Consider the following 26,329-nt stretch of genomic DNA (forward strand, 5'->3'; position numbering starts at 1 on the left):
TTTTTCAAAACAATTTTATAGTTTTTTTATTTTCGATATATGGTTTTTATGATCTCAAACAGGGCTGGGGTTTGTGTATTTGATAACTATCGATAAGAAACAATAACAAATGAAGAGAATAGTTCGATAACCAATAAAAAAGAATGAAGAGTAGCGCGCAATTTTAAACAAAAGCGTCGCACATTTTTCTGCTATACATAAATTGAACTACCACAAACTGGACATTATCATTGCTTGGACGAAAAGAACTCTTGATGGCCTTCGTAGCGAATTAAAACCATAAGTATACATGAAACCAAAGGTTATTAATGTCAGAATTTGAAAAGCAGAATGCTATATCTTGATTAACAGATGCACAAAAAATTAGTTGAAGTTAGAACCGTAACTAGGGAGTTGTTTTTTTTACATAATATTAAGGGTGTTCTCTTTAAAAGGGAAAATAAATCGCATAATAGTGGTAGTTATCATCTAACTGGATTCCTTTACAAGAACTCCTCGCAGGCAGTTGTAGCAATCGGACGCTTGCTTGGTGTTTGCGTGGCAAACTCCATTTATCCAATCCTTGAACAGCTCCTCGTCCTTCTTCAGCACCAAGTACTGTCCCAAAACGTTGAAAGCCTAAAATGGTTTACAGAAATCAATTGTTTGGTGATGGGATGTACCCGCACCTTGTCAAATCCAGCTTCCGTCAAGCGTCTTCCAAGGGTTTCGCCGATTCCTGCCAGTTCCGTTACCGTCTTGTCTCCCATCGGTTCCGCCACAAAGTTCCTATATTTCTGGGAAGTGCTCGACATATTAAATTACTTTTTCTTGGCAAAAATATTTTTTCTTTAGATTTTTTAACTGCTACTTGAGAAAGCGGCGTTTTAATTGATGTGCTTTCAAAAATTTGAAATTTGTGTACGTGAAAACTCAATACAAATTCGACGATAAATGAAGATCAGCTCAAAGTTAGCGTTTTAACAAGACAATTAATCAGACTTCGTTAGAAATTCATGTTCAAGGTCTTATCCCTTAGTTTGCGCATTAAATTCGAATAATAGCGTTGATTAATGTAATAGTGTATGTACTTACATAATAAAAGCTACTGAATCACAAGGATTTTTTTTAAATATATGTCGTTATTTTTTTGATGTTAAATATTATTAATGATGTTAAATATTTTACAACCCAACAATTAACTTAAACTGCCATTTTGATCCTCCTTACCCAATAAAAACAAATTTATACCAACTGTACCGCTATAGAAATCGAAGGCCACCCTCAGGACTCCTTCCAGGACTGTACATTTATTCAGGTTAGACTTTAAATTATATCTTAACTACATACTAACAGCATTACGAACATGAATACATCAATTGCTTATCTAGGATGGCGCCACTTTGTTGGACTACGAATATAAATGAAATGCCTTTTCCTTTTGCAGATTCTTTTTGATCAATATACACAATTTCTCGAACTAGATTCCTTTACAAGAACTCCTCGCACCAGTCATTGAGGCAGTTGTAGCAATCGGACGCCTGCTTAGAGCTCGCGTGGCACACCTCCTTCATCCAGTCCTTGAACAGCTCCTCGTCTTTCTTCAGAACCAGATACTGCCCCAAAACGGTATAGGCCTGCGGTAAAACATTTAAAATGTACAGTGATTATTTGTATTTGGAATTGTTTATTTGGGCACATGGCGTCATCGTATTTATGCACGCACCTTGTCGAATCCAGCTTCCGTCAAGCGTCCGCCGAGGGTTTCACCTATTCCGGCCAACTCCGTCACCGCCTTGTCGCCCATTGGCTCAGCCACAAAGTTCCTGTATTTCTGTGAAGTGCCCGACATATCTGCTGTTTGTATTCTTTTTGCGCGTTGCGAAATTAAAGGTTGAAAATTTCAATGGCAAAATATTCGCGGCGTTTCTATTAATGACGCACAACCAATGTGACCGCAATGCATAAACGAATTATACCAAATCGGTACCAAACAAATCTCAAAATATACCAATTTTGATAAGAATTATACCAAATTATGTTTAACTTAGCAAATGTTTAAACCATTCGGCGAATCCATTGATACGTAGTATCAGTACCCAGTGGGTACGTACTAAAATTAAACAATAATGATAACTCAAGATATATCAAAATATTAAGATATATTTAATTTTGATGATATTTAAGAACTTACATTATGTAATAACATAATAACTGTTATAATGCTGTTCAAATTTTATTATACACTTAAACTGATGGATTGTATTTTACACGATATTTACATGTAAAAAAATAATTTATGTCATTTGTATATTTGTTATACAATTAAGATTAAGAATTGTTGTATTTGTTTTTAATAAGATTTTAACAAAAGTTATTTCATATTAAAACTGTATATAACCATGAGCATTTCATATTTTGGAATCTCGTATAACTACATTTATTTAAATGAATTTTACATGTCATATTGAATGTAAATCTGCTGTATAATACAATTTCGAATTTATCCAGTTTCAGTTTAAAATTTCAATTTAAGTAATATGTATGAATCTTAATATTTCTTCGAAATCTTAGTTTATATTTTATACCATTTATTGATGTAATGATATATTTTATAGGTATATAGTAGTAAAAATAAATTTTTCAATATGAAAACTATTCTAAATATATTTTAAAATATATAGATTGTTCCACTTTGCAATATTAGGGCAATGCACCTGAGATTAGTATGCATCGTAGAACTAGGCTTAACCCAATTTAACAGCGCCGCGCCTTGAACCTCCAACTGAGTCGAATGATAAGAACCTCCCTACCGAGGCTTCAACTGGTGGAGCAGTCCGTCCAAAACTCCAGTCTTGATTGACACCTGGCCCGGTTCTAGCTTATCAATGCCTAAGGGCTCATCCGCTATAAAATCCGCTTCTTTGAGCCCCGTGACACATTAAAGCCTCGTTTGCCGCGAAGATGTTGGCGCTTTGCTGGCTATGTGGCTTGGCCCTTAATTGGATGGGTGAGTTACGGGGAATCGGATATATGAGCATCTGGCTTTGTCTCCATCGACTTCTCCGCTGACCGAGATTCGTGCGTACACATCGCATTGATGCTGAGTAATTAAAGCGCTCCAGGCCAAGAATTAATTGCTGGGTCGGAACCGGTTTCGAGGATTACTAATGCGTCAGCCACCTTAATGAACATGGAGTTGGAAGCTGGGAGCTCCGATCTGGGGCCTTAGGTTATCATTGAAGTCCGGCGCCTGATCAGTTGAAGATCGACGTTTAGCTGGTCAAGATGTCCTCAAATGCGCTTGCCTGCATCTGCAATGTGATAAATCCCTGTCGCAATGAGGTCTCCAACACATTTGTGGTGATTCAGTGGCTCATCACCGGCTTTGCAGCCCTTGCCCAAGTGGTTCGACCCGTGCTCCTGCTCTGTAAAGAGAGTTTTAAAACCATAATAGTTACTTTATTAACGATATCCATCGCCTTCTCTTTTAGTTGGCATTCGTGGTGAGGTGGCACTAAACCAGGAGGACTACAACAAGACATGGATTTATATGCCCAATGGCCAGGGCAAGCCGGAGGTGGCCTATCTGGTGGAACCTCCACCCGAAAACCGCATTAATTTACCACAGCTTATTAAATTTGAACTATATGGAAGGTGAGTGAAAAATATTGAACTTTTTCAGTTTGAAATTGATTTCATCATTAAAAAAAGACATGGAAACATATCTTTCAATCTTTTTTTCCCTGAAAATTAACTTTAAATTTTCTTCCACCTGTTACAGTGACTCCAGTTCCAGTGCCGATTTCTGGATAGATGAAGACAACTTTGAGTTTCCACAACGACACAAGCGAGACACTTGGCAGGAGATGGCGGAAAAGTTCAATCCGGACTTGGACACAAAGATTCTTGTCCATGGCTGGAAGTCCAGCACTATGAGCAACTCCATCCAATCGATTCGAGGAGCCTATATCGAACGTGGTCAGGTGAATGTGTTCGCCATCAACTGGAAGGATCAGGCAGATAATATCTACTACCTGACCCCGGCTCGATATACGGTGCAAGTGGGTAGGGCGGTAGCCAAGTTAATAGATCTCCTGGTGGAGGAAAAGGATGCGGATCCGAATAGAATTCATCTAATTGGCCATTCGTTGGGTGCCCACATTATGGGTTATGCGGGGTCATATACAAAATACAGAGTTAACCGCATCACCGGCTTGGACCCAGCTCGTCCTGCCTTCGAGGACTGCATTGGTCCGGAGAATCACCTAGACGATACGGATGCCAACTTTGTGGATGTAATTCATAGTTGTGCAGGTTATCTGGGATTCCGCAAACCGATTGGTATGGTGGATTTCTATCCAAACGGCGGAGGACCACCGCAGCCTGGCTGCAAAGAGCTTTCCCAGATCTTCAGTAAGTTGGGAATGAATATATAAACACACATTACCCATAAGATTTATTTGAAATTTTCAGCTGGTTGCAGTCATGGACGCTCCTATGAATATTACGCCGAATCCATTAACTCCCCAAAAGGTTTCTATGGTATTCCATGCTCTGGATTGGACGAACTTAAGGGAAAGAACTGTACAGGCGGCAAAATTTTAATGGGTGATCCTGTTCCCCGAGAGGCGCGAGGCATATTCTTCGTAAAGACGGCTAACAAGCCAAGCTATGCCTTGGGCATCGATGATATATGGAGTAACTGACCGATCCATCTTTCATAAAATATTCACTATTAAATATTTCTTGTTAACATTATTGCAATATACCCTACATTAAATACATTATGCAAAGTGAGGTTAAAACAATCTATCACATGGGTTACTCTGTGGCCTCCAAAGGTCTGCAGCAGATCCTAGGAACGAGGAAAAATTTCATAGTTCACGTAGCCATCCACATCATCCAGCTCAGAGGAGGTGAACTTGGAAACCATTGTACCATGCCCCACATAGGGTGGCGTGTATTTGAATGTCACCTCGGCGGTGCCTCCCACTGGGGTATCGTCAATCTATAAGGAGCAGACACATTATGTTGGTCATTACTTGATCTTTAGCCTTAACATCCGAGTTTAGTCAACTCACCTTAATCTTTAGGGGCTTTTCAAGCCCCGGTCCTTCCACGATGAACACACCTTTGCGCAAGGCAATAGGCAGGGGATTCTCTAAACTCATAGTCACATCCATCTCCTTTTTGGCTACCACGCTAGCCTCTCCCATCTTGATCTTAATGGATGGCTTGTGTACTCGAAAATCGTCCTGGGCGTAGTATTCAAACTCAGTGTTCTTAACCTGAGCGGCTGCCGCAATCCGGAAGGTGGTCTTTGAAGACATCTTTTTGAAGTACTCCTTAAAGCTGATATCCATGCGAAGGTACTCACTACTTTTGGGCTGCAGTTCTAGTTCGAATGGCATGAACTTGACCCTCACTCCGTTTTTACCGGTGTAGGAGATGGAATCGCAATTCATTTGAACTTTGGCCAAGTGGGTGGTTGTCTCGCTTTTATTGGTAACCTTAAGCGCCACACTGAAGTTCTCCCCAATCATGATGTCATGACTGAGATTCATTTCAAATTCTATATCATTGAATTCGTCATTTAGATAATATCTGCTAAAGGCATGTCCAGCTTGCTTGAGAGCCTTGTACATAGCGCATCTTTCTTCTTTGGAACGCTCAGCGTGTTTGTAGGTATCTGTGATGTCTTCTCTTTTCCATTCCAGCACAGCTTTTGTGCTGATTTTTTGTCCAACGGACTCGATATCTCTTCTGAGGAGCTTTATGGGATGCTTGGGTCCATTAAAACGCCAATAGAGTATATCAGCATTCACCTCAGCAAAGACAAATCCAATATCGTAGGGGGTTTTAATCGAAGCACTTTTAACAGCCGAAACGGGTGCAGGACCTAGTCGATACATTTTATCGGAAGTCTCCTGAGGCGTGGCATCCACCACTTGCCAACCATCGAATGTTCCATGCTGACCCTCTCCCAAGTCCGGTCGTTGCATCCACAGTTCGTTCCACACATGAAAGTTCCATATGGAGTCCGTCGTCCTATCTGTTAATTTCTTGTTATCTGAATCCACGAAAACATCCACAGTCAAGGAGGTTTGGGTATCATGAGCAGCGGAGTAACAGGTGATTATCCTAGCTGGTATTCCCAGACTCCGGGCAATAGTTGCCAAAACACCGCCATAAACCCAACACTGAGCATACTTCACAGGCTTTTTCGTTTTGTAAAATTCCTGAATGATCTCAGTCGAACCCGTCCACTTGAAGGGTGCCACGCCACCCGGAGAAATCCTTGGACCAGTTTCCCGACCAAAATACCATCGTCATCGATTTCATTTACCAGTGCGGACAAGGCACGAGCCACTTTCACGGGATCTCCTCTGAAGGCAGGCAGTATCTTGCCCACCGTTCCCAGGATGTCTAAGCTGCACTCGAGTACATGGGGTTCAAATTGTCCGACTTTCCAAGCCGATTGGTGGAGGCTCTTGTAGGAACCGCTCCAAATGAGGGTGGTATCGTTCATCACGTACTCCTTGCGCTGGTCAAGATCCCCCAGATAGACTTGATCGTCTTGACACCAGGGATTAAAGAGTACATAGATAGGCAGTGGCAGGACATAGGTTCTCGATCCATTTCCCAACAGCTTGGTGTCAATCTCTAACGTCCACACCGTAACGGGACAGTTGGCTGGTGGTTTAATCAGCACAGTAAGCACTCGATCCTCGTTTGATTTGATCCCAGCACCCCATTCCAAAGGCTCTCCCAAATCATCGATGCCACCTTGCGGAACTAGTGCATTTAGAGTTCCGTTACCATGACTCGGTTTCGTGTCATCCGCCACGCTGAAGATAAAACTGATCCCATCCTTGCTGGGGCTGAAGTCTCTGTTGAAGTGTAGCTCTAGCCTGAAGGGCTCTCCTCTACGAACTATTAGGGCTTCCTTTTTAGTCGCCGCATTGAAGTAACTTGTGTGGTGATCAACATGGTTGTCATTCAGGCAGAGATCTACTTCCAGAACGGTCAGCACCTCTGAACTGGAGTCATCTTTTGAATTAAATAAGAAATGTAAATTATTATTTCTGTTGGTTTAAATTAAACTATTCAAAAAGATATTAGGTTTGGGACACAAATTTAAAACTTTAAACAAGTATAATAAAACTATTTAATCACAATTCTCAAGCCAATTATAATGAAATTTAAGTTGAGTCTAAGTTACAATCTCTCAAATAGGTTTGGAGAAGCATACCTTCAAGATTCGATGAAGGTCGAGTGCTGAGGAAAGGATTTTCACTTAATTTCATTCGATTTATTAAACACTTAAACAATTCTGCCATGATGGTTTTAAAACTGCGTATTAAATAATTGATGTTTTTTGAAGCGAACACCACAGAACTCTAAACACAACTAGCGTTTGGGGAAAATTTTGGTTCATTTATATTTAATATTTTTATCTAAACCTTGTAATGCGTAATTATTGATTAACTCAAATTAGTAATTTCTGAAATAAATGTGACAAGTTTGAATTCCCCAGAAAATTTTTAAAAATTTTTTGTTTGTTTGATAAAAAGTTTTCTTGCAAGGGGAAACTTTTGATGATATTTCAATTGAAAAATGTAATCATGTTTTTGAACATCTATGTTGTTCAGCAATGTTTTAGGCATCTGTTATTTTTATGTTATAGGCGAGTGCTCATTTGTTTTTGTAAATGCTCGCTGCATATAGGCGTGCTCGTCCATAAGCTTTGAGCGCTCGCGGCACTATTTAACTTACAATTTTTCGTTTTCCTCTTTCCTCCTCATTCCGTCGCCAACTGTAATACAATTTGCTTTTGTTTCTTCCTCGATCTTCCTCGAACTCCTTGCTAACCCACTAACAATTTTTCGTTTTCCTCTTTCCGCCTCATTCCGTCCTCAACTGAAATTCAATTTCTTTTTTTCTTTCTTTATTGCACTGAAATTCATTCCTTATAACTTCTGTTTGAGCTTTGGAGTTTATTTCGCAGTGGACCACCGACGTGAGTGTTAAAATGAGGGAATTTGTTAGGAAAAAAAAAGAGTTTTTCTTTTTCTCAGTGCACATCTTGAAACCAACACTAAAGCGTGTCACTAAATATGTGCACGCTTGCTTATATTTGTTTTACTAAATGCTCTGCCGTAAGAATAGTTTTAGCATCCCTGTTATAGGCGATAGGTATAACAAGAATTAATAGCAGGTTCGAGGTGAATCTTCTTTTGTTGTTCATTAAAATAGTAATTGTTTATATAAAAAATTAATTTGTATTAATCATATTATTTACAACACATCACTTAACCTACGAAATACAAATGGAAACCACTGCAACTTAAATTAGTTTAGGCTATGACATCAGTGCGTCTGCGGATGATGTTGCTCCGCCTGTGGCTTCCGTTGGGCTGCAACAGATCCTCCGGTCGGGGTTCAATTTCATAGTGCCTATAGCCGTCCACATCATCCAGTTCCTTGGAGGAGAACTTGGCCAGCATTGTGCCACGGCCCGCATAAGGCGGAGTGTATTTGAAGGTGGCAGCCGCAGTGCCGTTCACTGGAATTTCAGCGATCTGAAAAACGAAAAGAAAAAGGTTTTTATTAAGATTAAGATTTTCTTATGATTAAAGTAATTTCATTAAATAGTTAAACCGTTAATGATCTTCAAAGATCTTCCTTTACATCTATATCTGTGGAAACCTACCTTGAACTTTAGAGGCTGATCAATGCCCGGTCCCTCCACTGTAAAGATGCCCTTATGCAGAGGAATGGGAAGGGGATTCTCTAAGCGCAGGATCACATCCATCTCCTTCTGGGCCACAATGCTAGCCTCTCCAAACTGGAACTTAATGTCCGGCTTGCGCACCCGGAAATCATCTTGGGCATAGTAATCGTAGTCGGTGTCCTTAACCTTGGCGGCTGCGGATATCTGGAAGGCACCCTGCGAAGAGAGCTTGTCAAAGTACTCCTCGAAGATCACCTCCATGCGAACGTAGTCACTGCTCTTGGGCTGAAGTTCCAGTTCAAAGCCCAAGACCTTGACCTCCACTGCACCCACGCCGGTGTAGAGGACGGCATCGCAACTGATTTGACCTGTGGCCAAGTGGGTGTTTGTCTCGCTTTTATTGGTCACCTTCAGAACCACACTGAAGCTCTCCCCAATCTTGATGTCATCCTTTAGCTCCATATCGAATTCTATCTCGTTGAAGTTGTCGTTGAGGTAGTATCGGCTAAATGCTTGACGGGATTGCTTGAGAGCTTTGAGCATAGTGCTTCTTTCTTCCTCGGAACGTTCGGCATGTTTGTAGGTATCAGTGATGTCTTCTCTTTCCCATTTCAGCACCGCTTTAGTACTGATCAGATGTCCAATAGCCAGGGTATCCTTTCTGAGCAGCTTTAACGGCTGACTGGGTCCATTGTAGCGCCAATACAGCTTATCCGCATTCACCTCCGCGAAGACGAAGCCTCCATCGAAGGGTCTGAGGATTTCGCCGTGTTTTACAGCCGCAACAGAAGCTGGACCCACTCGATACATGTTATCGGAAGCCTCCTGTGGAGTGGCATCGACCACCTGCCATCCGTCGAAGGTGCCGTTCGGACCGACTCCCAGATCTGGTCGCTGCATCCAAAGCTCGTCCCATACATGGTAGTTCCAAATCGAATCGGTGGTCTCTGCGTCTAACTTCTTGTTATTCGAATCTATGAAAACATCAACGGTCAGGGAGGCCTGTGTATCATGAGCGGAGGAGTAACACGTGATGATCCTAGCCGGTATTCCCAGACTCCTGGCAATGGTTGCCAGAACGCCACTGAAGTTCCAGCACTGCGCATACTTCACTGTCTTTTGGGTTTTGTAGAATTGCTGAAGGATCTCCACAGAACCTGTCCACTTGGTGGGTGCCACGCCACCTGAGAAATCTTCCGACCAATTGCCCAGTAGGACACCGTCATCATCCACCGAGTTCACCAGAGCGGACAAGGCTCGAGCCACTCTCACGGGATCACCTCTGTAGGCTGGTGGAATCCTGCCCACAGTTCCTAGGACCTTCAGGCTGCACTCAAGAACATATCGTTCAAATTGTCCGATTTTCCAAACAGATGGACGCAGTCTGTTGTAGGATCCCCGCCAAATAAGGGTGGTGTCATGCATCACGTACTCCTTGCGCTGGTCACGATCCTCCAAATAGACTTGGTCATCCGGACACCAGGGATTGAAGAGCACATAGATGGGCAGGGGCAAGGGATAGCTCCTCGATCCATCTCCCGAGCAACTTTGTGTCAATGTCCAGTTTCCACTCCGTCACAGGACAGGTGGATGGAGGCTTGATCAGCACTGTGAGTGTTTGACCTTCATGCGATTCAATGCCAGCTCCCCACTCCAGAGTGTCTCCCAGATAATCGATGCCATCATGTGGCACCAAGGCATTCAGTGTTCCGTGTCCAGGACTGGGTTTGGTATCATCCGCCACCGTGAAAATGAAGCTAATGGCATCCTTGCTGGGGCTGTAGTCCCGATTAAAGTGGATCTTTAGCCTGAAGGGTTCTCCTCGCCGAACGATCAGTGCTTCCTTGGCAGCAGCCGCATAGAAGTGACTTGTATGGTGCTCGTCATGGTTATCCTCCAGACACAGATCGACTCTTAGTACACCTAGTATTGCTGAACTGGCGGCATCTGTAGATTAAAATAAATATTTTATTTAGTTGTGATTAAATAAAAAGTCTTAAAAGTCCTCGTCTTGATGTATCACTAAAATTTCTCAATTTCTTTTGAGACCTTAATTAGAAACTGGCAACTGAACATAACTTAACTTAACTTAATTAATAATCTTTATCACTGATTATCTAATTATCTTCTGCCTCTTAATAAATTCCCATCTAATATCCACTTCGTGAGTAATAATTAGTTTTTGTGCGCATCCCAAACTAAAATCTGTCAACAATTGGTTCTTAATTTCAAAAGCTATTTTTGCGTCTCTTTTTTTTCCATGTCTTTGGCAGAGGATGATATCATAAGGCAAATGTGCTGCCAGTTGTGTTCCCCAAAAGCTGCAGCATTAAATTGACTAATCGCCTTTGGCCATAAACATAACAAACTTATGAAATACTGGCCAGAAAATCAATGCCAAGCCAATTAATTTTCCTAGTGGACAATCAAAGTGACGCCAACGCTGAGAGCAGAAACAGCAAAAAAATTTAAATAAAATAACAAAAGAAAAAAATGTACAAAATAATCTGTCAGCAAATGTGCCAAAAATAAAAGACAAAAGTTAGAGGGAAAGTGTATATTCCTAGTTCGAATTTAAAGGAACGCTATTTCTTATCAAATAAGCAATGAAATTCAAATTAAAATTAAGCTTTTTCATACCAAGTTCGGGGAGTTCAATAATAAGACGCTTTATGATTAAATTCAATTAACTTAGGTTACTTAGGGTCCCATTGCTGAGCATAAAAATAGATTTCTTCGGTGCCTCTTTGAAAAGTTTTTATTTTCTACAATTAGTAATTGCTTTTTTAAGAGTAAGCACTTTCCATGATAAAGCCAATCAGGAATGTTCTATGATTTATAGGGGCATATTTTTCCACATGGCTGATCTGGTCATCGTTTCCGCATAGCTTTCATCTTTCAGCAAAAGCAAAAATAGAAAATCTTCTCAGTTAGAAAATTTTCAATTGCAATATGCATAAATAAATAGATCGATCAATTCAAATATTTAAGTATTGCAAAGGTTGGGTTTTCGTTTCTATGCTATGTGCTAGCAAATATTGCCAAACAACAAATAGCAAAACCACCCAAACGTGTCAAATAACCGACAACGCAAATTCCCAAAACGGAAATAGAAATAAGCAAAATAAAAATGAAGTCATACAGCAACAATAAATCTAAAATATTATAAAATTTCAATGATTATCGGCTATTGTTTCCACCAAACAAAATGTGACACAAATAGATTTTTATTACTGATTTGGTTTGTATATTTTTAAGAGTACTTTTTAAAAATCTGCAAACATCTCGAGTAAAAGTTCAAACAGTCTGAAGTCATCTAGTGTTAATACTAAACAAATTATAATTTAATTCAAAATAATTTGCATTAAGACTTGTGACAAGTTGTTTAGACACATTTTTTGTTTATTTTTGATTCACTTGTGTTTTCATTGGGGGAACCTTTTGAACCCGTCAGACAACCAGCTCAAGAATTTGAAATGAAAACAAAACGGCACAGAATGAAGTCATAGACCGAAAAAACACAAATTACCAAACCAATTAAAATCTCATTTTAGTTATTTACAAATATTTCTAGTAACTCTAAACTTTTAGATGATTGATATCCTAGAACTACCTTCAAGATCTGCAGATGGTCGTGTACTACGGAAAGGATTCACTCTACGCGGCTGAGAATTTGGCAGCCAGCGCTGCAGCCAACTGGGCGTATAATTTCGATACCAATAACTCATTTTAGCTTCCGGCTAATACGATTTGGTTACACAAAGATGCCCGCTGTAAGCCACAATTTATGTGTAACGGTTAGCACCGGTAATGGCCACAAAAGAAGAATGAAACTAACGGAAGCTGCGCTTTAGCGTATCTTTATTTATCGGATCCGCTCGAAGATCTTTCGATGTGAACACCGCGACGATTTGAACTTAACTGATCGCAAATTGCCAGGGCCCGATAGTTTGGCTCTCTCTTTTCGATTCTCTCGGACTCTCTCTTTCTCTGCTTTTCAGTTCTGGTGGGTTTATCATTAATTATGTACGGGAAGCTGAGCTGGGCTGGAGGGCAACTTGGCTAGACAAGATGTGGTTAAGAAGAAGCTCTTGGCGAGCGACTACGTCATCGTTCATTGGCAACATCTTGATCGGAATGGTCATTAAGTGAGCATCAAGTGCTCTTCCGAATGATTCTCTAAGAAACCCCCTTCATCAATTCGCATTGGCAATTTAAGGCTCACTCTTATTAATCATTTCATTGGCTGTTTATCATTAATTATTGTATAAATATTACATTTTTGGGTATAAAAACTGCTGTGTAAGCTCTCTGTCAGTCAGCAGGTGTTTCTTGCTTTTTGTTTATTTTAATTTAATTTTCAAAATTTGCAGGTATAAAATGAGCAATTCAAGTGGCAAACTACACTCTGTGGGCAGCACTACTATGAGTGTTTAACACCCACGGCAAACCAATTTGCATTCATAAAAGGCAATAACTATAGAACAAAATGCATAATTGTTCGAATCGGTGCCATACACTTCAAAGTAAATCAATTTTAAAGATCGGCGAGCGAAACGCAGAGATCAAATCTAATTGATACTATAAAACAAATTTAATTTGAAAAGAACATTGGGAATCAAAAGGAAAACAAAGAGGTCGAGGCTAAAAAGGTGACACTTTTTGGGTAGAATTTATTGCTAGATGATAGGATCTTCTGTTTTCTTTCAATAGATTCTTCGAAGATTCTTTTTTGAACAATTTTACTCTACAAAAATAATTTGTTTGAAATGGCATGTCCGTGGATCGTTAAAAGTAACAATGTTGCTGACACAATTATGCAATTTTATATTTTCAGAAACTAATTATTGTTTTCTCATTTGGGACAAAGGAAAATATAAAGACGAAGTACGAGAATTTTGGTAATGTCTATATAGAGTATTAACTTGATGTTTTATTTAACATAAAATCTCTAGGAAATACTAAGCAAAATGAATAATTAAAACCTCGTTACGGTATTCTAATTTGATATACCCATTTCGGGAGATATAAACTTGCCTGTTTCGTCGTTTTTTGGGGCACCTGCCAAAAAGTTGGCATTGACATTGCGCATACGCAGCTTAGTCTCCTCATTGCCTTTGCTTTTGCACCATTGCCAATCGTCGCAGTTTCTGCAACACGAATATTTCTGACCCATGTTTCAAGTCGAACTAGACTCAGGTATTATTATATGTTAAGTGCGGGCGTAGTCTGGCTTTATCTGTTGGGCAAACCGGTTCGCCTGTCAATGATGATAAGCCTAACTTTGTTGATTCTCTGATGAATTTTTAGGAGTGGTGTTTGAATTTCAATACACTGTTGTTTCACTAGAACCCAACGCTGGCACTGTCCCCAATTAACTGGCGTGACATTTTTGGGTTTACCAACTCGTGGAATGCAAAATCGAGACAATTTAAACTGTAACAGCTGGAAGAGGGATCACGTCATCGCCGACGACGGAGGTGAATCGAAGCCGACTAGAACGCTCCAACATTCGAATGATACTGATTAGGTTTGCTCTCTGATTCAAACGAACCGATACGGCATCTTCCCGCAGTGATCACATTTTACATACCATATGCCTCTAGTGACCCCAGTGTCATCTAGTCGACGGCCTCGGTTGTCCAAAAACCAGACATGCGTCTGTAAATTGATCAGCTTTAATGGCATCCAACTCAGAATGGTTTGTTGTGAATCATTATTGACTTTGATTGCCACTTGTTAAGGACTCTCTTGGGTAACTAATTGGTACAGGTATCGAAGGTGCTAAAGGGGAGTGCCTGGTATTAAATCTTTTTGATGTCTGTCAACGCGAAATGTTTATTGCGTAATGGTCAGTTCTTAGGAAAACTACACTGTTAGGAATACAAATATTTTTTATCTTTCCAAACCAGAAAATATTTTAATTTATATTCGTATAGAGACGTGCTTACGTTTATACTTAAATATCAAAATTTAAAAATATAAATGAATGCAGTTTTCGGAAGAGTTACAAAGCATTTTTGTCATCTTATATGAATAAACTTAGAATTATTTTTAATAAATAATATTCATGGCCCCAAATATTTTAAAAAGTTTATGTTAATTAGGTTCTGATTAAATTGTTTTTTTTTCGGACTTAAGTGTTTTTAAAAGTGTAAGTTCTTATAAGATTTTTTGAGTAATGCTCAGTTATTTGGAAAAAACGCATTACTAATAACTAAGAACATTTGTTGTCGTAATAAATTTAAAAATACTACTATTTTGAGTAATGATCCGTTTTGTCATGTTTTAATGGTATTCATAAAACAATATTCATTGACGAATGTCATTGAAAAACCACAAATTGTGTACTTTCCGTTTGCCTGTGATTCATCATTTAATTATTTTACTTTCTTTAGATTTTATTAGCTAAGCCCCCTTTTTTTAGATCATATTTAAAAACCAAAACATTTTAGAACGTAAACAAAGTTTCATCAGCTGTTTTCCGATCTTTCGATATATACGCAGAAATGAGTAGAAATGCTATCGAAAGTTTATTCAGGCTGGCTAGCTCAGAAGGTGGTTAAGCAAGAGCATAGAAATATTTGTGACGTCAGAGTATTAAGAAAAATAAGAGAGCGCGTTAACCAAATGAGATCAGTATAACTTCTCATTGAAGATTGTTGCACGTATAAAGAACATCTGCTCCGCACACTATCATTTTTCACAGTCTGAACAAACAATTAATAATAATGGGTTTTAATTCAGTAGAAATAGCTCGCGATCAGTGGCCAGATTTAAGAGACTTATATGCCAGTGATAGAACAAACCTCACCGGTTTCGATCTAATTGAATACTTTGTAAACTACAAGCCCTCATCTAGTGTAGAGTCTATAAAGATATATACAACCGATAAGGATTGGATTACACATGACAGCTATATTCTAATCGTAAATATGGTATTACTAACATAACTTTGTAAATATATATAAGATCTGTTTTCCAGCGTAACTTTGGTAGCAAGGCGAATGTTTTCTTTGATACCATTAAGGGCTCCTTAGAAGATCTAACCTCTTTGTTGTGTTCATTGAATCTGAAAGTTGTCCATTTAATCTGTGGCTATGGGGAACGTTTAAAGCCAGTTGTTGAGAAATATTGGTTAAATTTGGGTCAAAAATTGTGCAAGCTAGAACATTTAGGCACTATTGTTTATCATCTGCCAAGCTCGGAAATCTCACGTTTGGAACCAAGGCAAGATGAATAAATATTCTACAAAACAAAGTTAATTTCATGAGACTTCCTTTTAGTTTGAATCCCTCAGCTAACGTTCATTATCTCAGTTCGAAATATGCTGACTTGGTTGATAAACACTCGGCTTATCGCTCTGCAGATTCCGTAACCTTAATTAAAGGCTTAATGGAAAACAATTTAGCTGCTGGAGTTTTTGATGAACAAGGAGAGCCCTATAGCCTGGTGCCTGAGGTAATATAAAAGGATCTGACTTTCCCAATTTCTTTTACAGCATCTTGTATTTGCTTTTTAGATCTCCTCATGGTAGCTTGTGCAACTTGCATGTTTTGCCCTCACATCGTCGAAAAGGACTTGGGTCTTTGGCAGTACGGTTCATGGCTCATAATATTAGTTCCTCGGGCTCAGAAGTCCTGGCCACAGTTGTCTTCGAAAACGAGAATTCCCAAAAAATGTTTGAGAAATTAGGATTTACTCCTATTAATAAAGTCTACTGGGCAGTAATGCCTTCTGTTTTATAAATAATTAAAAAACTCTTTTGGTTTTATAAAACATCATGAAAATAGGTGGATTAGAACATTAATCATGAAATCAAGAGGTTTCTCATGTCCGCTTTTTTTTCATCAATTTTTTTGTAATAATATACAGTTAATATGTGTTTCCTTATATCGCTCTCTTAAATATTTATTCTCTTAAACTCAGAGTACATAAATTGAGTTATACTCATTATTTAATTATTAAAAGGGTATAATGAGTTCGATGAAAAGTAAGTTAAGGGAAATCTTCCAACCCAATAAAATAATCATATTTATTTTCGATCCGTCATTTTTTCCAGCTAGAAAGATGGGATCAGGGATGCCCCTTACAACACATCGCTAAAATCTGTGTCTCCCACATTAATTATGAAAGGTTTTAAGATGGGAAATATATGTCGCTATTAAAGAAAAACTCAATCAAAACAGAGTAAAGGGTATTTTAAATTCGAATCACTCAACATTTGAGTTCATCTTGCCTCTCTTGGAATGTTATGGTTTAAATATTAGTCTTCAATCGGCTTTCGCTGGAAGAGGTTGTCGCCATGCCGGAGGAGGATTCTTTGGTTGAGATTCCCCGCAGCGATTGGGCTGAGCTGCGAGATTTATATGTCCAGAGAGACACCGATCCCCAAGGCTATCCGTGCATAAATAATTTCATTCAATGGGTCGAGAAAGACCCTGAACTTAAAGTGAAATTCTTATCATTAAACGGTGATTGGCAGAGTGATGGAACCTTTGTTTTAACTGTAAGTAGTGCGGGTAGTAAAGTAAACTGTTAATAATTTTGCTAAGCTTAGGTGGATTTGGGAACTGCTTACAAGCACCTTTACTTCAATACTCTTAGCGACAATTTAGATCGTGCGACCAAAGCTTTAGAATGCTTCAAATCCATTGAGAATGAATACGTATTTTTTGGTTTCTGTTCTCGATTAAAACCTGTCGTAGAACATATTACCAAGAAGTATTATACCACGAAAAAGATTAAAATAGTGGAAACCTTTTGGTATACTGTCAGCAAGGATCTTATAGATACTTTTACCACTGAGTGAGTATCTTTTTTCTGTTAATTATTTGTTATTTTATTGATTGATTTTAATGCAGGGTTCCTTCTGGCATAACTTTGTTGAACTTGGCCCTGGAAGATGCCGAAACCATCAATGAAATCTGGCCACATCGTGGTCCTAACTCGATTAAGTTCGTGAGAAGCTTGATAAAGTTTAATGTGAATTTGGGAGCCTACGATGACAATGGAAAATTGGTTGCCTGGTGTTTAAGGTAACTTTTCCATATACATTTTGTAAATGATCTGAACTTAAGTTTTTTCGTTACCTCTTAGATTGCCCATTGGGTCCCTGGGTCTGTTGCAAGTTTTGGAGTCACATAAACGTCTGGGCCTGGGCAGTTTATTGGTGAAATCCATGGCCAAGAAGATCTCCGCTTTGGGGGATCAAGTTACAGCCCCTGTGGTGAACAAAAACACAGCTTCGAAAAGCATGTTTGAAAAAATTGGTTTCCATAAAATCGACTCATCGTATTGGGTTGAGTAACAATATTAAACCAAAAATTGTGTAGAAGACATTAAAAGTGAAAATTAAAACACAAGTAAAATTATATTTAATAAACTCATTGAACATATTTAGTACATATATAACTGCTTACTGTTTTTTGTAAATATATATAAATATTTACATTTAAAATCTTTGGTTTAACAAAATGATTTAACAAAAACACTTCAACAACAATTATATTTAAATGGGCAAATGTTATTCAGACTGAGCTTAATTCAGGTTTTGTAGGTACAGAAACGAACAAATTTAATTTCAATGCTAATTAATAAGCAACAGATTATATTCAATCCAGTATTTAAAGCAATTGATTCCAATCAAACTTAGCTGAGACACACTTTTTTTATACCCGTTACTCGTAGAGTAAAAGATTCCTTGAAAAGTATGTAACAGATAGAAGGAAGCGTTTGCGACCCTATAAAGTATATATATTCTTGATCAGGATCAATAGCGAAGTCGATTGAGCCATGTCCGTCTGTCCGTCCGTCCGTCCGTCCGTATGAACGCTGAGATCTCAGAAACTATAACAGATACAAAGTTGAGATTAACCATGAAGATTCTTGAGGTCCCGGGACAGCGCAAGTTTATTACAGCATCCTGCCACGCCCACTATAACGCCCACAAATAGCAAAAAACTAAAATTGCTGAAATCTAGAAAGTTGAAATTCAGAAAGTATAATCTTCAGATGCCAGCGCATCTTATAGTGGTTCTACTATCCAGACACACCCACCCATACGCCCACAAGGCTCACAAGATTGTTTTCGTATTTTCTAGAAAAGCTGATATCTCGGTAACTATAAGAGATAGAAAGTTCGCATTAAGCATGTAGGTTTTAATGATGCTCCCAATTATTTCGCTATTTATAAAGAAATTAAGGTTATAAGGCCTCACAGGGGCAGTGACGTCACTATAGGCATACTCAACAAACTTCCTCTGACAATAGGTGGCGCCTTGTAAATTTCTACTAGCAAAATAATATTTTAAAATTTTGTAAAACAGTAACGGGTATCTTATAGTCGTACCCTTAGCCTGGTGCCTGAGGTAATATAAAAGGATCTGACTTTCCCAATTTCTTTTACAGCATCTTGTATTTGCTTTTAGATCTCCTCATGGTAGCTTGTGCAACTTGCATGTTTTGCCCTCACATCGTCGAAAAGGACTTGGGTCTTTGGCAGTACGGTTCATGGCTCATGAAATTAGTTCCTCGGGCTCAGAAGTTCTGGCCACAGTTGTCTTCGAAAATGAGAAGTCCCAAAAAATGTTTGAGAAATTAGGATTTACTCCTATTAATAAAGTCTACTGGGCAGTAATGCCTTCTGTTTTATAAAAAAATAAAAAAATTTTTTGGTTTTATAAAATATCATGAAAATAGGTGGATTAGAACATTAATCAAGAAATCAAGAGGTTTCTCATGTCCGCTTTTTTTCATCAACTTTTCTTGTAATAATATACAGTTAATATGTGTTTCCTTATCTCGCTCTCTTAAATATTTATTCTCTCAAACTCAGAGTACATATACTCATTATTTAATTATTAAAAGGGTATATTGGGTTCGATGAAAAGTAAGTTAAGGGAAATCTGTAAGGGAAATCATCCAACCCAATAAAATAATCGTATATATTTTCCGTCCATTTCTTCAGCTAGAAAGATGGGATTAGGAATGCCCCTTACAACACATCGCTAAAATCTGTGTCACCCACATTAATTATGAAAGGTTTTAAGGAATAGAAACAAAGATTACATTGTGCAATGACATCACCGCGAGTAGAGGTGTGAAATATATTTCGCTATTAAAGAAAAACTCAATCAAAACAGAGTGAAGGGTATTTTAAATTCGAATCACTCAACATTTGAGTTCATCTTGCCTCTCTTGACATGTTATGGTTTAAATATTAGTTTTCAATCGGCTTTCGCTGGAAGAGGTTGTCGCCATGCCGGAGGAGGATTCTTTGGTTGAGATTCCCCGCAGCGATTGGGCTGAGCTGCGAGATTTATATGTCCAGAGAGACACCGATCCCCAAGGCTATTCGTGCATAAATAATTTCATTCAGTGGGTCGAGAAAGACCCTGAACTTAAAGTACAATTCCTATCATTAAACGGTGATTGGCAGAGTGATGGAACCTTTGTTTTAACTGTAAGTAATGCGGGTAGTAAAGTTAACTGTTAATAATTTTGCTAAGCTTAGGTGGATTTGGGAACTGCTTACAAGCACCTTTACTTCAATACTCTTAACAACAATTTAGATCGTGCGACCAAAGCTTTAGACTGCTTGAAATCCATTGAGAATGAATACGTATTTTATGGTTTCTGTTCTCGATTGAAACCTGTTGTAGAACATATTACCAAGAAGTATTATACCACGAAAGAGATTAAAATAGTGGAGGCCTTTTGGTATACTGTCAGCAAAGATCTTATAGATACTTTTACCACTGAGTGAGTATCTTTTTTCTGTTAATTATTTGTTATTTTATTGATTGATTTTAATGCAGGGTTCCTTCTGGCATAACTTTGTTGAACTTGGCCCTGGAAGATGCCGAAACCATCAATGAAATCTGGCCACATCGTGGTCCTAACTCGATTAAGTTCGTGAGAAGCTTGATAAAGTTTAATGTGAATTTGGGAGCCTACGATGACAATGGAAAATTGGTTGCCTGGTGTTTAAGGTAACTTTTCCATATACATTTTGTAAATGATCTGAACTTAAGTTTTTTCGTTACCTCTTAGATTGCCCATTGGGTCCCTGGGTCTGTTGCAAGTTTTGGAGTCACATAAACGTCTGGGCCTGGGCAGTTTATTGGTGAAATCCATGGCCAAGAAGATCTCCGCTTTGGGGGATCAAGTTACAGCCCCTGTGGTGAACAAAAACACAGCTTCGAAAAGCATGTTTGAAAAAATTGGTTTCCATAAAATCGACTCATCGTATTGGGTTGAGTAACAATATTAAATCAAAAATTGTGTAGAAGACATTAAAAGTGAAAATTAAAACACAAGTAAAATAAACTTATTGAACATATTTAGTACATATACAACTGTTTTACTGTTTTTTGTAAATATATATAAATATTTACATTTAAAATCTTTGGTTTAACAAAATGATTTAACAAAAACACTTCAACAACAATTATATTTAAATGTGCAAATGTTATTCAGACTGAGCTTAATTCAGGTTTTGTAGGTACAGAAATGAACAAATTTAATTTCAATGCTAATTAATAAGCAACAGATTATATTCAAGCCAGTATTAAAAGCAATTGATTCCAATCAAACTTAGCTGAGACACATTTTTTTTTTAATATAGGTTGAATAATTTTAAATTTACGAGCAAAAGGCTCCTGTTGCCTTGCTCAACATCACCGCTATCTCTTCATTTTAAAGTACTTGGTAGCTCTTCATAAATAAGTAAAAAAATTTTAATTTAATTTGAAACGTACATATCTGAAAAATGAGACAGACTTTTGTCTACTTTTAAATTCATATTAGGCTGTCAAAAAAGTCTTTCGCTAGTTGGCGCTGAATGCGCGTAGTTCTTATTTTATTCGTCGTATCAGGTCATACTATACTTTTTTGAAATATATATATTATATATATATATATATAATATTTTTTTCAAAAATATTTTCTTTAAACATATTTATTTTATTCATTTTAGGATATACAAAACATTAAAGGCTATTAGCCTAACTTATCTTTTGGGCTATGCTTTTTAGGTTTCAATATTATTTCTCTGTATTTACTTTACAACTTTATTACGCTAACAGAAATATCCTTTTAGATCATATATTTCTATGACTCGTTAGGCAATAGTTATTAGTAGAACACAATAGGTTTCGTTGCTATTTTGTTATTATACATTACTCACATCTAGATTTGTCAGTTCAATTTATAAAGAATTTGACGCCCACAGTAGCGTGACAATTGTTCCCTAATTTATTAGCTGACCTGCCTTTTAAATAGAAACCTCCCACAAGGTTTGATTTTAATTTAGATGAATAATCATCCGATTTTTATAGTTTTCAAATTACGTAGAAATGGCTTTTAATGACCAATAATGAAATTTTTAATTGGTTTAAATGGTTTCAACAGGCCAATCAAACCCTTTTCGATATTAAGCAGTGTGATCTTCAAATATTAATGAAAATATTAATGATTTTATAAGGGGTTATCCACCTTTATTTTGTACTTCAACATTATAGTCACGCTCAATTTTATATATGTACATTTTTTCCGAATCGTGTGATTTAATCTTTCTTTGTTTTTAAGTTATCAAAGACTTTCGAAGCGTATTTCCGGATACATTTTCGACGATCCTTACTTTTTTTTGCAAAATATTTGTTTTTGAGAAATGGAAGTTTCAAGTTTTACATAAAACTTTCTTAGTGGTTTTTATATTATGAATTAATATTATCTTATAATACAAATATTCAGAAACCTTAAAAGTTTGTACTTATAGACAACTTGTTCATTAGAAGAATCTAATGTATAAAATATCTAAATCAAAAATTAAAAACATCTCAAATTACTTTAAATCTATTTGTTTATGTTTGACCTAATGGGTTTTTGCAACCGGCGTTTAGAAATATTCTAATGCATCGATCAAAGTTCAAATTAGTCACAATTCCCCAAGTAACTTATTATGCAAGTCAGGCTTATTTTTAAATTACTACGGGTAAGTGCGATGGTAAATTTGTTTCGTCATTTAAAACCCATTTGCATGCACATACATATGTGGTTCTTATGGACCAGAATCGTGCTCATCTTATCCTAGCTGAGGGAATTCCCACAGCTTTATCACAGTGTCAATGTGGGCAAACTTTCCAATGACAAAACCGAGAACACGCATCTAACTAAGCTAATAAATATTTAAAATATTTACTCACCTTAGGTGGGAGTGAGAAAAATATACAGTGGCTGTGAGAATTTTAATATGCACGTCACGGGTCACACACACACTGACGAACGCAGAGAGAGAGAGAGAGATCGATTGGATTTCCGCTATAGAGTTCGCAGAATATTGAAGGCGCGGGGCAGTACATCAATACAGAAAGTACCGATCATCGAAGATCAATAACAAGTGCAGATCCCATAGGGGGCGGCCATGTAAACAAACCTGGGGTATAACCAGTGACTAGTCAGCGAAAAGCTCTCCAAGATCAGCTGGGGATCAAGAGCGCCGGAGACCGGAGCTTGAAGGAGTGTGTTTGCTTGATAACGAGTTTTCGATTCCAGTTTTATAAAGATGCGCACTGAGCGCCATTAGCTCAGTCTGACTTTAACAACCCGCAGAACCACATCGCGTTTAGAACTAGAAAAAAAAATATTTTTATATATAATTACGCATATATATATACCTATTAAATACTATATATATAGTTCGTTGTGTGCGCTCTTTCGAGATTAAAACAAATTACAAAATGTGGCGCTCGCTTTTGGCTCTTTTTATGATCGGTGCGGTGTTCTGTGAGTCGGATCTTTGGCGGGATCACGTTAGGACTCCGGAAACGATGGCCTATATAAATTCCCTAAAGCAGCAAAGGGATCAGAAGAGGCAGCAAGAACAGCAGCAGCATCTGCCGCAGCAGCCACAGCCAGAGCAACCGCAATATATCCAAGCAATTCCACCTACGGCGCCCCTGCAATCACCCAGCCTTGTAAACGGATTTCCCGCCCAAAATGCTGGCAGTTCCGTGAAACAGCCGGTACCAGCTGCCTATTATCCCACCTACGTGGATCTTCCCACATCCGATAAGATTGCGGAAAGGGTACTAAACTTCGCTAACGTTTTGGGACAACAGTTGGGCTATGCCAAGACCGTGATCTTCTCCCCCTTGAGCATTGTCCACTCACTGGCATTGCTACTGCTAGGAGCCAAGGGTCGCAGCTATGAGGAGCTATCAAGTGTCTTTGATATATCGGATACATCCCGGCTCCACGAGCAGTTTGGTTTGATGCTGCAGGATCTGCAAAAACCCACAAGAGATAGTATATCCCCAGAGCGACCCTTGACCAATTGGAGAGCCAACAGTCAGATGAGATCTAATCGACGTGCCCAAAGACCGGGCGCCCACGAGGTGCACATGGCCAACGGACTGTTCACACAGACCGGCTACTCACTCAACCCCGACTACAGGTGAGCTTTTCTGCGGATAATTGTAAATTGTAAACTGAATCTAAAGTGAGCTCAGGTTGGGAAATGCCAGATGATTAGCAATCGCCTTGAGTGGTTACACGGTGAAAAAATCAAGGCTGTCGGGTTGATAAAGTCTCCATCCTTTCGAGCCTTGTTTGATATACAGAGAGCAAGGTGTTTTTAAGGTTGTGTTGAGGTAGAAATGATGTCATCTTTTTTAAGCAATATTAAAATTTGTTTAAGGTGGTGTTTTTGCAAGGCTTTGTTGGGAGTTTTGTCCCTTTAAAGTTTAAAGTTTAAACCCAAGGAGAGTCTCTTAATAAAAAGTTAAAGATGAAATGATAGTCAAATCGAGTTTAGTTTTTGTCAGATTTTTGATAAGCACTTAAATTGCAGTATACCAAATTATTTTTTTCCATGTAGGGAATAGCTGTTAAACATCGCAAACGTATAATTTCCTATTCTTAATGATATTTCTATAGCCAATCATTCATTGAGAAATATATAAGTACAACAAACTTGAGAATTTCCCACTGGGATCGTTTGTTTGAAAAATATTGAGAGATTATAAAAATATATGGTTGTAAAGGTTAAGAAGTTCAAAGCGAGGCGAATCAATCGGAACTGGAATGAAATGACAGATTTTTACTCAAGATAAGGCTTAAACGTATGAAAACTTCCGAATATGACAGTGAAAATGACTTAAGTTTCTTATCATATAATGCCATAGTGATTTAATAATAAAATACATAGATAAGGATTCAAGGATTTAATATTGCAATACTAAATAAAACAGTTGGAAATATTATTTAATTTAGGAAAGCTTTCGAAATTTGCCATTTACTCGCAATATACTTATCAAAAACTGCATAATTTGTAAACCAATATTGTTTTATTTCGCTCACTAAAGTTACTATTGAGTCCCAGTTAAAAATATTACAAATTCAACCCATCGTCCCCGCGTCCAATAATCTTGTCCCAGTTTATGCAACGTTGTTTGCATGCTTAATAGGTAACGTCTTATTGATTTATTACTCATGAGCTCTACTTTTTTTTTGCAATTACAGGCGAGTAGTCACCGAGGTCTACGGCTCTGATCTGGAGGTTCTGGATTTCGAGGGGAGTCCGGCTACTGCACGTTACAACATCAACTCCTGGGTGGCAAAGCACACGATGAACCACATCGAGAACATCATCTCCAGCGACATTCCCCAGAGTACCAGGATGATTTTGGCCAACGCTCTGTATTTCAAGGGCTTCTGGGAAACTGACTTCATAGAGTCTGCCACGCGGCCGGATAACTTTTATCCAAATGGAGAGGGAACCGAACCTGTAGTGAGGGTCCAAATGATGGCCACCGGAGGATCATATCCTTACTATGAAGATGCCCAGCTAGGCTGCAAGATCATTGGATTGCCTTACAGGGGAAACCTGAGCACCATGTACATCATTCAGCCCTTTAAGTCGTCGGTTAGTGAACTGATGGCACTGCAGAAGCGTTTGTCCGCGGATAAGGTGGAGGACATGATCAGCCGGATGTACAGGCGGGCAGCTCTAGTTGCCTTCCCAAAGATGCATCTCACCGAGTCGGTGAACCTTAAGACAGTCATGCAGAGAATGGGTCTGGGAGGCATCTTTAGCACCGTGCAGAATGATCTCTCACTGATCGCCACAAACGAAGCGACCAGAACGAATTCGCTGGGCGGAAACAGTCTGCAGAATTTGGAGGCCCAGCGAAGAGCTGGAACGGGAGGAGCACGCTCTGATTTGGTTGTGGATGATATTGTCCACAAAGTGGACTTCAACGTCAACGAGCAGGGAACAGAGGCGGCGGCGGCCTCAGTTACGTACCTCAAGAAATCTGGCCCAGATGTCGTCTTTCGAGGAGACACTCCATTCATGGTGCTCTTGCGCCACGATCCCACCAAACTGGTGCTATTCTACGGTCTTATAAACCAGCCCCCAGCGGCCGTCTAATCCCAAGGATTCTAGATTTTTAAGCCTTAGTACCTTAATTTGTTGACTTTTTAGTTAGGAAGCCAATATATATCATTTTAAATGATAAAAATAATAAATTAAACGATATTATAGTAAAACTTATTCAAATGGTGTCATTATATTGGTAAAAAGTTTAATAGTTCGAGTTGTGCTATCTG

General features: G+C 38.4%; 9 protein-coding genes across 11 annotated transcripts; 5 read left to right on the plus strand and 4 right to left on the minus strand.

Annotated features, from left to right (window-relative positions):
- Positions 1–286: 286 nt before the first annotated feature.
- Positions 287–892, minus strand: LOC108106091 (barrier-to-autointegration factor-like). The gene is made up of 2 exons (XM_017212950.1): positions 669–892; positions 287–618 (listed from the first exon to the last, which is right to left on the minus strand). The coding sequence occupies exons 1-2, from the start codon at positions 792–794 to the stop codon at positions 469–471; spliced, it is 276 nt and encodes a 91-aa protein (XP_017068439.1). The 5' UTR covers positions 795–892; the 3' UTR covers positions 287–468.
- Positions 893–1,234: 342 nt separating this feature from the next.
- LOC108106081 (barrier-to-autointegration factor) lies at positions 1,235–1,932 on the minus strand. The gene is made up of 2 exons (XM_017212939.2): positions 1,706–1,932; positions 1,235–1,616 (listed from the first exon to the last, which is right to left on the minus strand). The coding sequence occupies exons 1-2, from the start codon at positions 1,829–1,831 to the stop codon at positions 1,470–1,472; spliced, it is 273 nt and encodes a 90-aa protein (XP_017068428.1). The 5' UTR covers positions 1,832–1,932; the 3' UTR covers positions 1,235–1,469.
- Positions 1,933–2,856: 924 nt separating this feature from the next.
- Positions 2,857–4,730, plus strand: LOC108106086 (inactive pancreatic lipase-related protein 1). Of its 2 annotated transcripts, none has more exons than XM_017212946.2 (4): positions 2,857–2,989; positions 3,474–3,636; positions 3,764–4,395; positions 4,456–4,730. In XM_017212946.2, exons 1-4 carry the CDS (start codon positions 2,944–2,946, stop codon positions 4,686–4,688), a joined length of 1,074 nt encoding a protein of 357 aa, XP_017068435.1. In that variant the 5' UTR covers positions 2,857–2,943; the 3' UTR covers positions 4,689–4,730. The 2 variants fall into 2 exon arrangements, with proteins under 2 accessions (XP_017068435.1, XP_017068434.1); XM_017212945.2 differs by lacking the exon at positions 2,857–2,989 and adding an exon at positions 3,215–3,409.
- Positions 4,731–4,737: 7 nt separating this feature from the next.
- On the minus strand, positions 4,738–7,289 carry LOC108106067 (annulin-like). The gene is given in 6 exon segments (XM_017212925.2): positions 4,738–4,752; positions 4,808–4,990; positions 5,064–6,269; positions 6,271–6,294; positions 6,296–7,032; positions 7,235–7,289. Coding segments are annotated over 6 exon segments (2,220 nt in total).
- A 931-nt stretch (positions 7,290–8,220) lies between these two features.
- Positions 8,221–12,616, minus strand: LOC108106192 (annulin). The gene is given in 4 exon segments (XM_017213117.2): positions 8,221–8,564; positions 8,696–10,255; positions 10,257–10,663; positions 12,330–12,616. Coding segments are annotated over 4 exon segments (2,307 nt in total). The 5' UTR covers positions 12,445–12,616; the 3' UTR covers positions 8,221–8,339.
- Positions 12,617–15,376: 2,760 nt separating this feature from the next.
- On the plus strand, positions 15,377–19,372 carry LOC108106066. Of its 2 annotated transcripts, XM_041818830.1 has the most exons (5): positions 15,377–15,645; positions 15,702–15,946; positions 16,003–16,163; positions 19,074–19,086; positions 19,147–19,372. In XM_041818830.1, exons 1-5 carry the CDS (start codon positions 15,448–15,450, stop codon positions 19,370–19,372), a joined length of 843 nt encoding a protein of 280 aa, XP_041674764.1. In that variant the 5' UTR covers positions 15,377–15,447. The 2 variants fall into 2 exon arrangements, with proteins under 2 accessions (XP_041674764.1, XP_017068413.2); XM_017212924.2 differs by lacking the exons at positions 19,074–19,086; positions 19,147–19,372 and adding an exon at positions 16,239–16,454 and having other exon boundaries at positions 16,003–16,177.
- LOC108106085 lies at positions 16,999–18,121 on the plus strand. The gene is made up of 4 exons (XM_017212944.2): positions 16,999–17,225; positions 17,277–17,524; positions 17,581–17,754; positions 17,816–18,121. The coding sequence occupies exons 1-4, from the start codon at positions 17,022–17,024 to the stop codon at positions 18,024–18,026; spliced, it is 837 nt and encodes a 278-aa protein (XP_017068433.2). The 5' UTR covers positions 16,999–17,021; the 3' UTR covers positions 18,027–18,121.
- A 581-nt stretch (positions 19,373–19,953) lies between the features above and the next one.
- On the plus strand, positions 19,954–21,070 carry LOC108118323. Its single transcript, XM_017230941.2, has 4 exons — positions 19,954–20,180; positions 20,232–20,479; positions 20,536–20,709; positions 20,771–21,070. Exons 1-4 carry the CDS (start codon positions 19,977–19,979, stop codon positions 20,979–20,981), a joined length of 837 nt encoding a protein of 278 aa, XP_017086430.2. The 5' UTR covers positions 19,954–19,976; the 3' UTR covers positions 20,982–21,070.
- Positions 21,071–23,329: 2,259 nt separating this feature from the next.
- Positions 23,330–26,273, plus strand: LOC108118336 (serine protease inhibitor 28Dc). Its single transcript, XM_017230971.2, has 2 exons — positions 23,330–24,173; positions 25,241–26,273. The coding sequence occupies exons 1-2, from the start codon at positions 23,458–23,460 to the stop codon at positions 26,148–26,150; spliced, it is 1,626 nt and encodes a 541-aa protein (XP_017086460.2). The 5' UTR covers positions 23,330–23,457; the 3' UTR covers positions 26,151–26,273.
- Positions 26,274–26,329: the final 56 nt, after the last annotated feature.

The sequence above is a fragment of the Drosophila eugracilis genome, unplaced genomic scaffold, assembly GCF_018153835.1.
Source record: "Drosophila eugracilis isolate 14026-0451.02 unplaced genomic scaffold, ASM1815383v1 contig_386, whole genome shotgun sequence".
In the NCBI taxonomy this organism is placed as follows: Eukaryota; Metazoa; Arthropoda; class Insecta; order Diptera; family Drosophilidae; genus Drosophila; species Drosophila eugracilis.